Source organism: Rhipicephalus microplus, unplaced genomic scaffold, assembly GCF_043290135.1.
Source record: "Rhipicephalus microplus isolate Deutch F79 unplaced genomic scaffold, USDA_Rmic scaffold_133, whole genome shotgun sequence".
NCBI classification, from domain to species: Eukaryota; Metazoa; Arthropoda; class Arachnida; order Ixodida; family Ixodidae; genus Rhipicephalus; species Rhipicephalus microplus.
In genome coordinates, this window is record NW_027464705.1 from 305,001 (window position 1) to 319,672 (window position 14,672).

At 47.5% G+C, this 14,672-nt stretch overlaps 1 protein-coding gene across 2 annotated transcripts in view; it reads left to right on the top strand.

The window, feature by feature from the left end:
* LOC142790845 (uncharacterized) overlaps positions 1-14,672 on the top strand; it is a 73,033-nt gene that overhangs the window by 41,851 nt on the left and 16,510 nt on the right. Inside the window, exon 1 of one of the 2 annotated variants that reach the window (XM_075885376.1) lies at positions 13,185-13,399. The exons of the other annotated variant lie outside the window; for it this stretch is intronic. Within the exon in view, the coding sequence (XP_075741491.1) occupies positions 13,322-13,399 (78 nt within the window). The 5' untranslated portion in view covers positions 13,185-13,321. Of the gene's footprint in view, positions 1-13,184; positions 13,400-14,672 lie in introns of those variants that run through there. 2 annotated transcript variants of the gene reach the window in all.

The window sequence follows — 14,672 nt, forward strand, 5'->3', positions numbered from 1 at the left end:
CAAGTCTCATTCCAGTTCTCACGTAGCCGGCAAAATAGACAGCTCCGTGAAGACGGCATCGTAGACAAATACGATGCAGGCTACTTTGCTGTCCAAACAAGATGGCGACTTAGCGCACTGCTCGGAAAACTCAAACATCGCCCAAATTCTGTCTGCATTGAAGCAGATGCTTTTTCAAGCGCTCAATGTGAGTAACGCTCAATTTTTCTAAGATTTGAACGCGAAACAGGTTAAAAAATAACAGTTATGTTTGTTTATTTTAGCTTTCTCTTCTCGACGCTAGGTGGCGCCTCGTCGCGTAGACGCCGTCTTAGACGTGTTCCATTTCTCGGACAGCATGGGCTCGGTGCTGTCTTCCAAGCTGTCTGCGCTATAGACTGTTTACGTGCTAGATAAGAATTGGAACGCAGCCTGGGTGTGAACTGTGCACGCGCGTGCCTTACGGACGTTTACAAGATAGGAGCCCGACCTGCAGTCCCGTTGCTTCCGAGGTTGCAAGCCGTTACCGCCTTGAGCCGAGTCAAGGAGCCAATTTAAAAAAAAAAAAAAAAACAAAATAGCTACTCCGAGGCCGGCACTGTCTGTTGCCTCTGTCTGCATTTTTTTTTTTTTCAGTTTTAGGCAGTAAACGCGGGGACTTTCTACTTCGTGCATACGCAGATGTGGAGGCCAGTGCCGCGCGGGCATTGCGGGTGCACTTTGGGCGGTACGGACTATAAGAGCCCATTACAACGGTATTCGGCGTGACGCTCTCCGGCATCCCGATATACCGGAGTGCGGGACACACTAAAGTCATCAATTGTGGGTTTCTGTGTAATCCGGCATTGCGGCTTACGCAGATGGTTCAACAGAATACCGGGTTACAAAAGTACCGACAACTGCCTCGACTACGGGCTCGTTCTCACGGGCAGTTCTATTTTTTTTCCCCAAGCCACGTATGTCTAAGTACATATGCGTCGCGTCTCTCTCCTCTCTTCAGTTCCCCTTCGTTAGTGAGCGGGAACCGCGTTTCACCTGGCGTTGGAAAAGCGTTAGGAAGAACATGGCTGCCGAAAATGGGCGTAAGCCAATGAGATTCGTCGGTGGCGCTCGAGAAAGAAGGGAGGGGGGGGGGGTCTGGGAATTTTAGTACCGACATCTTAAGATGCTTATTGGCGTACTCATTGAGGGGGAAAAAATGGAAGTAAGCTCAGTCGATTTTAGCCCGCTGCCGCGAATTTGTGCCACCGGAAAAGTAGAATGCACTTGGTCTCTGCAATGACGAGTCTATGCTTGCCTGGTTCATCTCGGGTCCGCCCGATGGCATCGCCTAAAGTTCCTAGAGGGAGAAATCTAGAGGCTTTATCGCCGTTTATCCGACCTTTCAAGTGTACGGCTACGGTATTCTGCTTTCGTTTACATGCGCTTATTTTCGTTGTTCGGAACATATTGACATGACTTTTTCCCCTCTCTTCGTACTTGAGTGACTTTTCTAGTATCACTAAGAATGGGAAAATTAATTAATTTCCCACTTGTTTTGTGCACACTCGCAAAAGTCGGCCCATAGACGTTATGGGCTTCTTTTGTGGCGATTATTTTTTGCCCGTTAGCTCGCTAGCACCTGGCCACTCTGCAATCAAATGCGCAGCCATATTATTACGAGGCCATGTGAGCGGACGCGAATTGGGCGCAGCCATGGGTTGCCTCGAGTGGCCGCACTTTTGCTGATTGCCGCCGCGTGATCTTGTTCGATGACGACGCTCAAAACCTGGAGGAGGGTGCTCGCAGCAGTCACCTCATTTTGTTATTACTGAAGCTTCTGCAGAGTCGAGTCTGCTGCTGGTCTTGCGGGGTGTTTTTTTTTTCTTCCCGTGCGGCGCGAAGAAAAAAAACGCTCGAACATGCTGGCTTAGTTGAGGGAGGTCGAGACGACCTTTTAATCCGACTCATAAAGATAAGGCCGAGATAAGAAAGAGAGCTCGTTGCTCCTCGAATTGACAGATAAATGTTACGGGGTGGTAATTCTTTGTTAGAACCATGACTTGGCTGCATGCCTTCTTTTAGCCACTTTCTGCGTGCTGTGTAGCTGTTGAAAATCAATATTTTCACCTCGAGGTTTGTCTCGCGTGTGCTTCCAGGGAAAAGAAAAAAAGAAGAGTACAGATTTCTTTTGAGACATCAATTATTTATCTGTCAGGAAAAAGGACATCATTCGTAGACGAGTGGTCATTCATAGCCAGTGTTGTGAGAGCATCTTGACGACGTACGATTTTTTTTAAAGGTGATTTGAGGCTCACTATACGTGCGTGTTTTGATTTCAAGTAAAATAGCGCGAATATTGTTCTGACAGTTGTTCATAAAAACAGTAATAATGGTGTAGTATTTTTTATTTTGAAGAGCACGAATTGTGTGCTTTGCTCCAGCGTGGGTTAGGTCGATGCCAAAACGTATACCGCGTTCGCGAGTGCGAAAAGGGTGCGAACAGCCCTGCCTTGGTTTGTCTTCGCCCATGCGTTGCCGTAACGCTGATGGATGAACGAATCTGAACATGCTGCGTCAGCACGGCTTCGCTTTTATGCTTGCTACTTTTAGGTGACCTGTAGCGCAAGTGCATGTGCATGCGTGGTTGTGCTACTTTCGAGCGGGAAATTGCTTGGGTGCACTTACAAAGAAAGCCTGCGGGGTAATGCGCGGTGACGCGGTATAGTAAACAAGCCTTGGTGTTTTTAGGGGAATACTGACACGATTTTGAGACATCGCAAAAGGGACATTTTTCATTTCCTCGCTATGCAGTGTTAACACTCTCCACACACCAGAGTCGGCCAACACGTATAAAATATTATTTTTTTTTTTACATTATAGTATTCGTCGCTGAGTATCGGCTAGCCATGAACACTGTTCCGACGAGGTTCCACTATTTTTGCGAACTGGGCGTCCTGCATGCAGCCGCAGTCGTTGAAGGCATCGTTGTTTACCACGAGGCGATGGCCAATCTGACACGTCGCTAATTGTCATCTCCCCGTGACGTCGCTCTGCCAGGACACGTCACGGAGAAATTGCTCCCTTGGTATTGAAACCTAGTCTTTTTTTTTTTCCTTTTAGATAGCGGTATTTAAAATATAGGCAATGCTTTCCAAGCCACCGCAGGTTCAAAGATTGTTATGAAGAGAAATATGTGAACTTTTGCCTTGTGAACATGCTGTCGCAAAAATTTTGCGAACACGTGCTATAACAACGAAGTTACAGGGGTTAGAACGTATGTTCCAGCTGGTTTCAAATTTACGCGTGGCCTCGCCACCCCTCTCCCGCCCCAAGTAGAGGAAGGCGTAGCCCGTGCTCGTGGCTAGTTTAGACCAATCGACGAGCTGCGTGCTTCAAGTGGCCGATCGGTGACATTGCGTCACTGCGCGTGAAAGGAGGATTGGTCAGGCGTAGCAAAGAAGCGCGGGAATGTTTTTTTGGAAATGGGGGTTCTGCGCGCCGCGCAGCGCTGTAAGATTCGTAAAACGTGATCGCCGCGGTCTACTCTGCGAATTGCCGAGCTTCTTTGGGGGCGGGGAAGGGGGAGTCGGAGCCTGTTGACTGGCCCTCGACAATCCTAAAATATTTGAAGGTCATGTGAGTACTCTTTTAAGGTGACGTACTGGAGCTGTACACTTGCGGGGAACGCGGTCTGAGGAATCGAAATTGTGCTTTTGTAGGTATTAAATGATCTCGGACCATGGAACGAGTCGAGGTACAGTATTGAATGGACGGCCGCGGGATTCAGAATAGACGCTGAGTTTAAAATTTTGGGCAAACGTTTCACGACCCCTTAAAACTCTCTTCAGTTTACATAATCATTAACACACTACAGTTAAAAAAGATATCCTTGTGGCTTTTTTGGCCTAATTGTACGTCTTATTCGATTTGTTGTCTAACAAAGAAACGAGCCCCACTGAAAATGTACTCCCCTGGTTCCTTCCCTTTCGGGCGATTTAATGTATCGGTCGATTTCATCTCATCAAAGCCCGCGTGATGACGTAATCTTCGTCGCTGCATTTTCGACCCATGTGGCACGTTATTCCTTGAAGGAGCCCTGCAGCATTGAGCATGGTCAGAAAACGCTATAGCGATCAGTAGTTATGCTCCCAAGAACACTTGAATCACACATGATAATGCGGCACGCAGCCCGGAATTCACGATAAATGAAAACAATGCATGCTTCGTCCCTCCCCAGTTTTTCTTTTTTTTTTTTCTGGCAAGACAGCGATACTGTCGGGTCCCCGACAAATTATTCGCATTTTGTCAACAGTCTAGTTACGTTCATGCTTGTTTTGTTACGCATAATATTTATTTATTTAATAATACTGTCAACCCTCGCTTGAGGGTCATAACAGGGAGGGAGTACAATATGAGTACAAACCACTAAGCAATAAACACAGGAAAACAGAATGGGCAGTACTTCAACCATTACCAAAATAAGCATCAATTTCTCTGTCAAAAGTTTGCACATCGGTACTATTAATAACATGCTGGGGGTAAAGAATTCCATTGTTCTATAGCATCTGGGGAAAATGACCACCGAAAGATGTCAGTGCGAGCGCTGAAAGGTTCAGTGGGGGCATCATGATTCAATCTAGTGCTACGTTTTCCGGGAAGGCATATGTACTCGTCTTTAGGTATTTTGAATATCCCTTGGAATATACGAAATAATGTTTAAAGTTTTTGTTTCCGTCTTCGAATTTCCAGTGATTCTAAATTGCATGAATTTAGCATATCAGTTCCTGATAGATAGATAGATATGTGGGGTTTAACGTCCCAAAACCACCATATGATTATGAGAGACGCCGTAGTGGAGGGCTCCGGAAATTTAGACCACCTGGGGTTCTTTAACGTGCACCCAAATCTGAGCACACGGGCCTACAACATTTCCGCCTCCATCGGAAATGCATATCAGTTACTGAATCCCGCCTTCTATATCTAGAGCACACAAACCGAGCTGAAATATTGAAAACAGTGTCACGCGGCGTTTGAAGCAGATTGTCTTTGTACATGAAGGAACATCCAAAGGGACACGTTGAAGGAACGTCCACGAAGATGCTGTGGTCGTAACTCTAAAATAAATATTTGCGTCCTAATTTGACTGTCATACCAAGCATTGTTTCCTCGCTCGCTTTATTCGCAAGATATATTCACTGGACAAAACGTTGCCTCGTGTGTTTGGTGCACCCACGACTGACATTTGCCATGTAATAATAATAATAATAATAATAATAATAATAATAATAATAATAATAATAATAATAATAATAATAAAGAGTGGAGATTGCCATAAATAAAGGAATGTTTTACGTTTTTAAAGACTCGCCTTCTTTTAAACTTTTTGTTTGATTTATTTATTCACATGTGCAGATGGGTGAATGGATGGATTGATGTGGCTGTACCCTTTAGATCGGGCGGCGGCTAACGCCACCTAGCTGTTAACCTAGAGTTAGAGAAGTGTATGAGTGCCACCTCGCGTCGCTCACCTCTCCTGCGCTGTGTGAATGCCAACCAATTTCTTTTTACGACGAAGTTTCACAGGTAGCATTTTGTATTTGAAACTATTTGTTTCAATTTATTCAGGCAAAACGTAGCACCAGCTCTTTAAAAACTGGGCTTGCAATTATCACAACCTGATCTTTCATTTGGAGCCTCTACACTGGGTTTCAGCCACAGGGATGTTTTAGTCGCCGTTCAGGAATACATCACTGCGACTAAACGATTTTCTTGCTCAATTACGGTCTCACTATTTTTTTTGCTAATTTGCAATTGGCATTTCAAATCAGAATTAAATAACAAAAGTTTATTAGGAATGACGCTATGCTGAAAGTATCGGGCAAATTCACCTTATAATCGGCCAATCCCCTCCTTTGGGTACGAGCCATTTGCAGAGGAAAACAACAACAACAACAAAACTATTTGTCTATTGGCTACATGCAGTATGACATGCGTGAACGCTTGTCGATGTTGCAATGTTGTTGTTTTTTAAATGATATCTGTACTGTATGTGCTGGGAATACTGTTAAATTTTAACGAGCGCCTGGTTAGTTTTACAGTTAAGCGTACTTTTTATTAAAACAAGGAAGAATTTTCGGACGCAGCTTTCTTCGGCAGTTAGCGATTGCAGCGCTCGGGGCACCCTTTGAGAAATGGAAGAGCTTTCAGTTACGCATGGTACTGCGTTTACGCATCGTGTGAAGAATAACGGGACGGTACCGAGTTGGAGAGGCACGGAGTCGGGCGTGAACGCGGCCCAGTCGGGGCGCTGTTGTTTGGGCGGGGTCTCTGACGCTCGCCGGAAACCGTCGGGTGGCGTCGACGTTGGCGGCGCTGCGGGGGAGGGCAGCACACAACAAGCGAGCGAGCGACCGGAGGCCACAGATGCCGCGCCGACGCCGACGGGAGCGGACGCTTCTACGCCGACGGCCACCGCCCCGAACCGACGGCACGGAGGGTGAGCTTAACTTCTTTTTCAGCCGCACTGGTCATTGTTCTTGCGACGAACAGAGTAACTCATTCGGGGACGAAACGGCGGCCGCGTTCGCCGTCCCGCGCGTTACCCACTGCACATTGCACGTGGCCGGCTTTTCGCTGCAGGGCTTTCCAACCGCCCTTATACTTTGGCCTCTGTGCCGTATTTGTGGCCAGCCGTCTGGGTCATAAGGCATCGCCGCTTGTTGACGTCACTACGAAAGGTCGTCGGGAGCGTGCGGCGCCACATTTTCGCGCCGAGCGATCGCACAGGTGGGCCAAGTGTGGATCGGGTCGCGACGACGCAAGCATTCGTCCGCAAAACGTGTCACTTGTGCTCACAGAAATGTCGGAAAGTTTTCGTCACACATATGAGCCAACCGCCGTGCCATCGCATTGTTTCGCCGGCAACAATGGAGGAGTCGCAGCTGCTCGCTCTGCAGTCGAGTGGGCTGCGAGACGTTTCTTCCACGCCCGAGAGGCGACTAGTAGCGTTCGCATGAATTTGGCTTCGATCCTATATCGTCGTGTGAGCTGCAAAGCATATTGGCTGCTCCCCTCACATCCGGACATTCGAGAAGCCCTTCTTTGATTTCGCCTTCCAGTGAGCGGTGCGCGTTAGTTTTCACGATTGGACGTTCATTAACGTGTACTTTGCGCCGATCAGCCAGGATAGAACCTGAGTAGCTCATGGTAATAAGGGCTGCAGCGCGAGCACGAAGGTGCTAGAAGAAACGTGAAACGGAAGGCGAGGCAAGGAAAGCAAAGAGGACAACACCTCTTTCCTTGCCTCGCCTTTCGTTTCACGTTTCTTCTAGCACCTTCGTGCTCGCGCTGCAGCCCTTATTACCATGAATTCCAACCAACTAGCCCAAATAGCCGTTCTTCTTCGATGCATTTCTGAGTAGCTCAATGCATCCAAATAACTGTCTCTCGTTTGGACGGAAAATAGAGACTGATGGACTGTTTACAGCATAGCTAATATTCATCAGAGTACTTGTACGAGTGACGTAATAGCAACGGTTGTGTTGTTGAGCTGACCGTGTAAATCACCATGTTGGACATGAAGCAACTCGGCTGCAAGAAGATCGCTTCACCGTCGGGGAGGACACGGCCCTGAATATACGCCACACTCAGAAGGCACCGCCTCGTCAATGCATGGCGGAAGACCTCCGAAGCGCGGCGTTTTTTTTTTTTTAAATCTTTATACTATTATTTTTGAGGCACAACTGAATACCTTGCAAAATTTTTGCGTACTGGCACTCGTCACCTACGTATGACCAGTGACATCGCATTGTCGTTGCAACGGGCTTCACTCGATCTGTCTGAAGAAAGATTATTGCAAGCTGCGGAAACTCAACAGGGAATATTTTGTAGGAATATAAACACTAATTTTATTGGGACACTGGGGAAGGAAATGGCCGTTATGTTGGGTCCCAAGTGTGATTTCAGTAGAGTGCCTTGCCGACAGCTCGCCGTACTGCGCATGCGTTGAGTTTACCGGGACGTTCCCGCCACAGGGGCAGGCAATGCGCGACGTTGGTGGGCCTGCATCCTATGCCGGGGGTCTCAAGAACACGTGGTCCGCACTTGGCTGTCTTCGTGCCATGTTTTAGAGCGTTAGACGCCCGTTCCTGCGCTGAGTGGCGTCGCCGTCGGTAGCGTAGCTAATGGGCATTAAAAAAATCTAAAAAAAGGCCGCGGGATGGAACGAGGTTTGAACCCTTCAGCGTGACAGTCGAGTATTCCACCGCGGCGCCACGCTGGTGCCCGAAACTCGTATTCAGAGGACCCTATACATGCGCCATGTTGGGCAGGGAATCGCCTTAACCCATGCAATATAGCGCGTCAGAAGAGTACGCAAAACAACCAGCCACCACACGGTGCTAATTGTGCAACGAGTGTGTGGTTTAATGCTTCCCACCGACTGCAGAGTGGTCAGCCATAAACCTTCATGCTCATCGAAAAGTGAACCTGATACCTTTCGAACGCGTAGTGCGTGCTGTCCCACATCACAAAAACCGATTCATAGCGTAACTTGTGGCAAGCCAGGACTTCAAGCATAGTTGCCCTTGTCTCAACACGAAGCTGCGTTCAGAATTCGCGTTAAGCAGTATCGTAGGTTAATTTATTATTAATATTGCGAAGGAATGGAAAACGCTGTCGAGAATAATTAGATGGATTGACGAACTGTGGAATTTCTCAGGAATGAAATGATATCAGCTCGCGTAACTGGACATCACTGTGAGAGGCCTCCGTCCTGGACGGAAAAACAGGCTGGGAACTACGATCATCATCGTGAGCTGCTACGCAGGCTTGACTGGCCTCCAGCATTCTGTTCGTGAGGCACCCGTGTGTCAGTAGCGTTGCCAGGGGATGCAGAGCACAGTGCGTACCCCAAGCTTTCTCCGCCGCGATATACATAACTCAAAACCACACTTGCCTGCCCTGCACCCCCTTCGAGGTGCAACCCCAGACACAAATTTCTGCCAACGCCCCTGCTATAGTGCGTTCAAACAACCGTGGAGGAAGAACCCTGAGAATCGGCGTTGATTCGTTCAATCCTCTCCCTCCCATTGCTCTAACCTTCTTCGAGGGTGACTTAATTTCGTGGCTTCGGCCCGCTAGCCAAAGTTGGAGACCCCTTGCCCTATGCCACGCTGCTGGTAATACAGATGCAGAGGGCGACATTGCTTGGTCGCTTTCTGCGTTGAAGGAATACATTTTTTCGCACTTGCTTCTGCGCGGCCTCGGTGTTTCATTGAAACAGCGAGAGATAATGCTTACCGCGTCGTATCATGAAACTGTGCCATGATGGAAACGCGGCACGCCTCAGTGCATGGCTGAGGTCACGAGTTTGATTTCCGTTCTTCATTTGAACAGCTTGATAATTCAGAAAAGTCGCTCGGAATCCGAGAGGCTTCAAATGCAGTGCCTTGTTTTCGTAGCTTTTGTTGTCCTTCCTGCCGTTTATATATAACCGAACAAGCTCGCGATACAGACTCGTTAATCCGACGTCGTACTTATGCAAGAACAGCGGCTCGTCAGCGCATCCTGACAGCCGGCCCCACCTTACTCGTACTTTCGTGGTGGCTGCGGTGGTGAGTAGCGTTTATTTGTCGTTTTGGTGGTGGTTAGAAGAAGAAGGCGCCCAATTTCTGCAACCCGGTAGGGAGCACGGCGCAGCGCCTGCTTTGTCAGTATGCCCTTTTCCTCAGGGGACGCCTGTTTAGCGCACTGCGGAAGTTGCTTACCGTGGTCGATCGGCACGTTGCGGTTACCTCGATTAGCCGATTTGATCATTTCATCGCGTTACACTACGCAATGTGCAACTATGATCGAGTGACAGTGAAGAATCGCCCCGTCGTCGTGGTCTAGTGGCTAAGGTACTCTGCTGCTGACCCGCAGGTCGCGGGATCGAATCCCGGCTGCGGCAGGCTGCATTTCCGATGGAGGCGGAAACGTTGTAGGCCCGTGTGCTCAGATTTGGGTGCACGTTAAAGAACCCCACGTGGTTGAAATTTCCGGAGCCCTCCACTACGGCGTCTCTCATAATCATATGGTGGTTTTGGGACGTTAAACCCTTCATATCAATCAGTCAATCAGTGAAGAATCGCCGCTTTCCGCGTGTCGATACTCCCGCGTCAAGCGGCGTGAAAGGAAGACCTGCTTATCGCGAAAGGGGCCACACCCTGCCAGCAAGGAATTCATTAGCAGTGTGCCAATACCTCTATGATAACAGCCGCTTTTATCTTCGGTGACGTAGAAGACCGAACAAAATGCTACTCTGTCTTGTAGGCCGCGCCATGTTGCGCCCGAACACGTGACATACCCAACGCCAATCGCAGCGCGCGAATAAACGCACCTTGCACGGACGAACATGGAGTCCACGTAGAAGAATGGAGTGTTACTCAGCGCTGCTATACACAGCACGAACAAACATGGCGCCTTGTATCTGTAGCGGTGCCCGGGATCGTGCAAAGTATCCGAGGAGGCTTATACTTCTATACCTGCATATATAATTAAATCTATGGTTTCACTTACCCAAACCACGATTTGATCAAGAGGGGTGCCAGGGTTCCGAAAATTTGGACCATGTGGTGTTCTTTTACCGCACGGGCCTCCTCCATCGTAATGCCGTGGCAGTGATCGAACCCGCGACTTTCGGGTCGGTAGCTGAGCGTTCATATATATATATATATATATATATATATATATATATATATATATATATATGTATGTGTGTGTGTGTAACCTTAGGGACAGTCTTTTTCGTGTTATAGATCAAGCGCTATTTATCTAACCGCCTGTGTAACTTTCTCCCGAGTAAGCTTTATTAACTCTCACGATTCCCCTATTGTATACTCCGTCGGCTTGTCGGAGCACGTCGAGCGCGCTGTGCGCAAGGACGTGCTGCAGTTCACCTTGCGGAGCTCAGAAGAAGGATGCGGCGTTGCGCGTGCTGGCGCAAATAAAGATAGATTCGAGCGGAAACGAAAGGAGGAGGACGGGAAGCAAGCCGCCGCTGACGCTTATCAAGCATCTCGTAAATTTTTACACCCCTCGCACCTTCTTCCAGCATTTTTCGCTTATCGCCCCACGTCTCGCCTGCTAAGCTTATCCGGTTCCTTGTAAAACGCTTTATTGCGGACGCCATTTTTTTTTTCTAGTGCGCTGTAAAAGCGGGTCGCTGAGCGTCGCGTCTCGGGTGTGCAAGCAAGGCAGTTCGTGCATGCACTGGACATTCACATGTGTGACCAACCTTGTCAGCCCTTGGTCGGTCCATTCTCTTGGAAGCACGTTCATTTGAAAACCTTCGGTGTAGCGCAAAAAGATACTCGAATACAAGAAGGCACGTATGGACACAGCTCTACTAGCAACGACATGTTGATTTCCTATAGTAGACCGCTTATAAACTATTATGGCCAGGCATTATGGCTTCAGCTCGTGGGATCACTTTACCTAAACGAAATGGTAATAGAGATAATACCGCGTATCACCGCGAACGCAGGAAACCGACTTCCTTAGGTGACAATGCTACGGTGGCTTGCCAATGCATAAATCACCAAGTGCGTAGATAAGTTCGGCTTCCACAATATGCGGGTGATGTCGTCATTAAATCGACCAACAATAACTGTGTTGTGAAACAAAGACCGACAACCATGTTGCAACCTGCGTCGGTAAGCAGGGATTTAGCCAAGGGGGGTTCGGGGGTGGGGTTCAACTCCCCCCTCCCCAAGAAAAAATTTCAGTTTTGCTTCTTGCCTACATATACACGCACACGTACAAACACACGCGTGGAAACATACATAAAGTACTGCCCTCCTTCCAAAAAAATTCTGGCAATGCTCCTGTAGAATAGCATGCTCATTTGCCAAAGTATGGCCGCTGGTGCCCAGCTAATGCAGTCGGGCAGCATCAGGCTTGTTCCCTTCCTTTTTAGGTGCCCTCTTTTATTCTAGGATATCTCATTGGGCTGCAACTTTTGCTTTCTGGCTGTAGCTGCTTTCTGTGTGACGCCCTGGTTGTGGCATTTCCTGTCTGCCTGCTGTTGCAGTCGGCTCCGAGCTTGCGTACTAACTTTCGCTTCCTGGAAACAGCCTGCTCTCGTTTCATTTTTCTTTTGCTGTTTCACTTTTCAGCAGGACACATGCACAGAGTGCCGTGTCATACGGCATCCAATTTGGTCCACAGAACGGCTCAGCACAATGTGAAATCCGCAGGTGGTTGAAGCTCGAGCCACATGACTGTATAGGCCGCATGGAGAACATGAAAAAACTAATGGAGAAAGCTCTTTTGCTTAGTTTGTTCTTTTTCTGACTCGCCGATCATGTATGCGAAGCACAAAGAGCGAGCAATGTGACACATGACAGAGCTGCAGTAGTGGGAGGGCAGAAATGTACTCTCGTTGCTCTCTGCGTGTGCTGGGTTTCCCCTCGAAGCTCCGCCCCCACTGCTGTGTCCTCTAGCTGACCTCAACTGGAGTTGATGACTTTCGATTTCTCTCCTGTTTCATCAGTTTTGCTGCTCGGTGTTGCTTCCAAAAGTGCTCTCTACGTATTTGCTCCTGCAGTTGATAGTCATCCGGCAATATTTTTTCCTTTAAGCCTCTCAATTCGAGCTGTTTAATTGCAGATGCTGCAGATTTTCTTTCCTGTGTTGCTTCCAAAAGTGCTTTCTACGTATTTGCTCCTGCAGTTGATAGTCATCCGGTAATATTTTTTCCTTTAAGCCTCTCAATTCGAGCTGTTTAATTGCAGATGCTGCAGATTTTCTTTCCTTGTTTGAAAGGCCTGTCTCCGCTTGAGTTTGCTTGGCTCCACGTATTACTTGAATTGTGTGCTTGCAGAAGGTGAAAGTGCATACCTAGCACAAGCCAGAGAAGCAAAAGGCTTTCTTTTTGAAGGGCAAAGCCGAATTGCTAGTTTCGCACTTGATGTCCTTGCTAATGATGCAGAAATGAAGCTTGCATAAACTGTGCAGTTATGAACAGTTTACTTTTAAGATTTCTTGAGTTGCAAATGACATTAAATCTAGCGTTGTAGGCCAACTGATTTACAGCAGTATATGCATAGGTTGTTCAAACAGTGTTTGCTATTGCAATGCTGGTTTAACACTATGCCAAAGATCGTAGCAGTTGTGCCTCAGGCAGCAGGTGTCCTGTCCAGCCGAGTGAAGAGGCCAACCAACCAACGAGAGTGGCCCCCAGGGTTGGGGGGTGCTCAGGCGGAACGGAGTCTCCGCGCTTCAATGGACAGATGTCAGTGCCGGTTTGAGGCCTGTCACCTTTTCACCTCTGAGCACCTTGTGCTGCTGACGGAGTTCTCTCTTTGTCTCTGTCCGTGTGATGGGTCCTGTCGGAACAACAGCTCCTGACGGGTTGACGGCATGCTGGGATGCCTCCAGCTGGATGGCTGGCCTGCTAGTGTGTTAATAATTGCTGCCTTGCTCATTTGTATTCCACCATCCGTGTGAGTTTTCCCGCAAAAATGCTCTTTCTGTATGCTCTTTAGCGCCGTGGCTGTTTTAAGTGCAGGTGATGCCATAATCTGGGGCCTTTGAGTAAGCTGCTCAGGTGTATTGCACAGGTGGTCTATGGATTTTAACAAAGCCAATATAACTTTCTGTTAAGACAGTGGTAGGATGAACTAGGTTGCCATCTGTGCATTAAAGGCTTACAAAGAGGGTTGAACTTGCATTGAGGACGACTCAGGAAGGGATCGAAAGAAAAATGATAAATGTAAAGTTAAGAGACTAGAAGAGCACAGACATGGTCAGGGAACAAATGGGGGTTAAGAATATTATAGTTCAAATCAAGAAGAAAAAATGGACATGGGCCGAACATGTAGCACATATGCAGGATATTCACTGGTCATTAGGGGTAACTGACTGGATTCCTAGAGAACGCAAACGCGTGAGAGGGGGACAAAAAAAAAAAATCAGGTGGGCGATGAGATTAAAAATTTTGCAGGTATAATGTGGCAACTGAAAGCACAGGACCGAATTGATTGCTAGAACATGGAAGAAGTCTTTGCCCTGCAGTGGGCATAGTCAGGCTGACGATTATGATGATGATGTTCATTAAAAAAATTGCATGCTTTCTTGGACGCTGTAATAGGTTGCCAAATACCTACCTGGTGGTTCGCATTAAAAGTGGATCACATTGTGTTTAGATTATCTTGAACTCGATTGTAATAGCTTGTGATACTGCTGTCAGATGCATTATTGAAGAAACACTGCATTTTAATATTTGTCTTTCACCTTGTGATTGCTGAGCTACCCATAATTATAGACTTGGTGTGACATTAACTAGAAGCGTGAGTGTCAAAATACCCAAAAAATGAAAGAAAAAGAGCATTAGGGCTCATTTTTTGAAAAATATTTTATTTATCTACTTCGTAGAATGCTTCGTAGAAGATCGTGCTGGGCAAGTAGGGGCTTGGGATCACAAGGGGCACTTGTATTTACCCAGTTCTTGTTTGTACGAAAGTCGGGCTTACAAGCCACGATTTCTACTGTGCCGTGAGTTAGTGTACTCACTATGGGATTGTGTAGACAAACGAAACAAGGTATTGTTCAAATAGGTCTTGGGAGACATTTTTCTAGCTGGAGTGGGACTCACATTATTGTCAGCTATGGGAACTAGTTTTGATGTGTGTTCCCACGCTTTCATTTTTACTAATTACATTTTAAAGTAA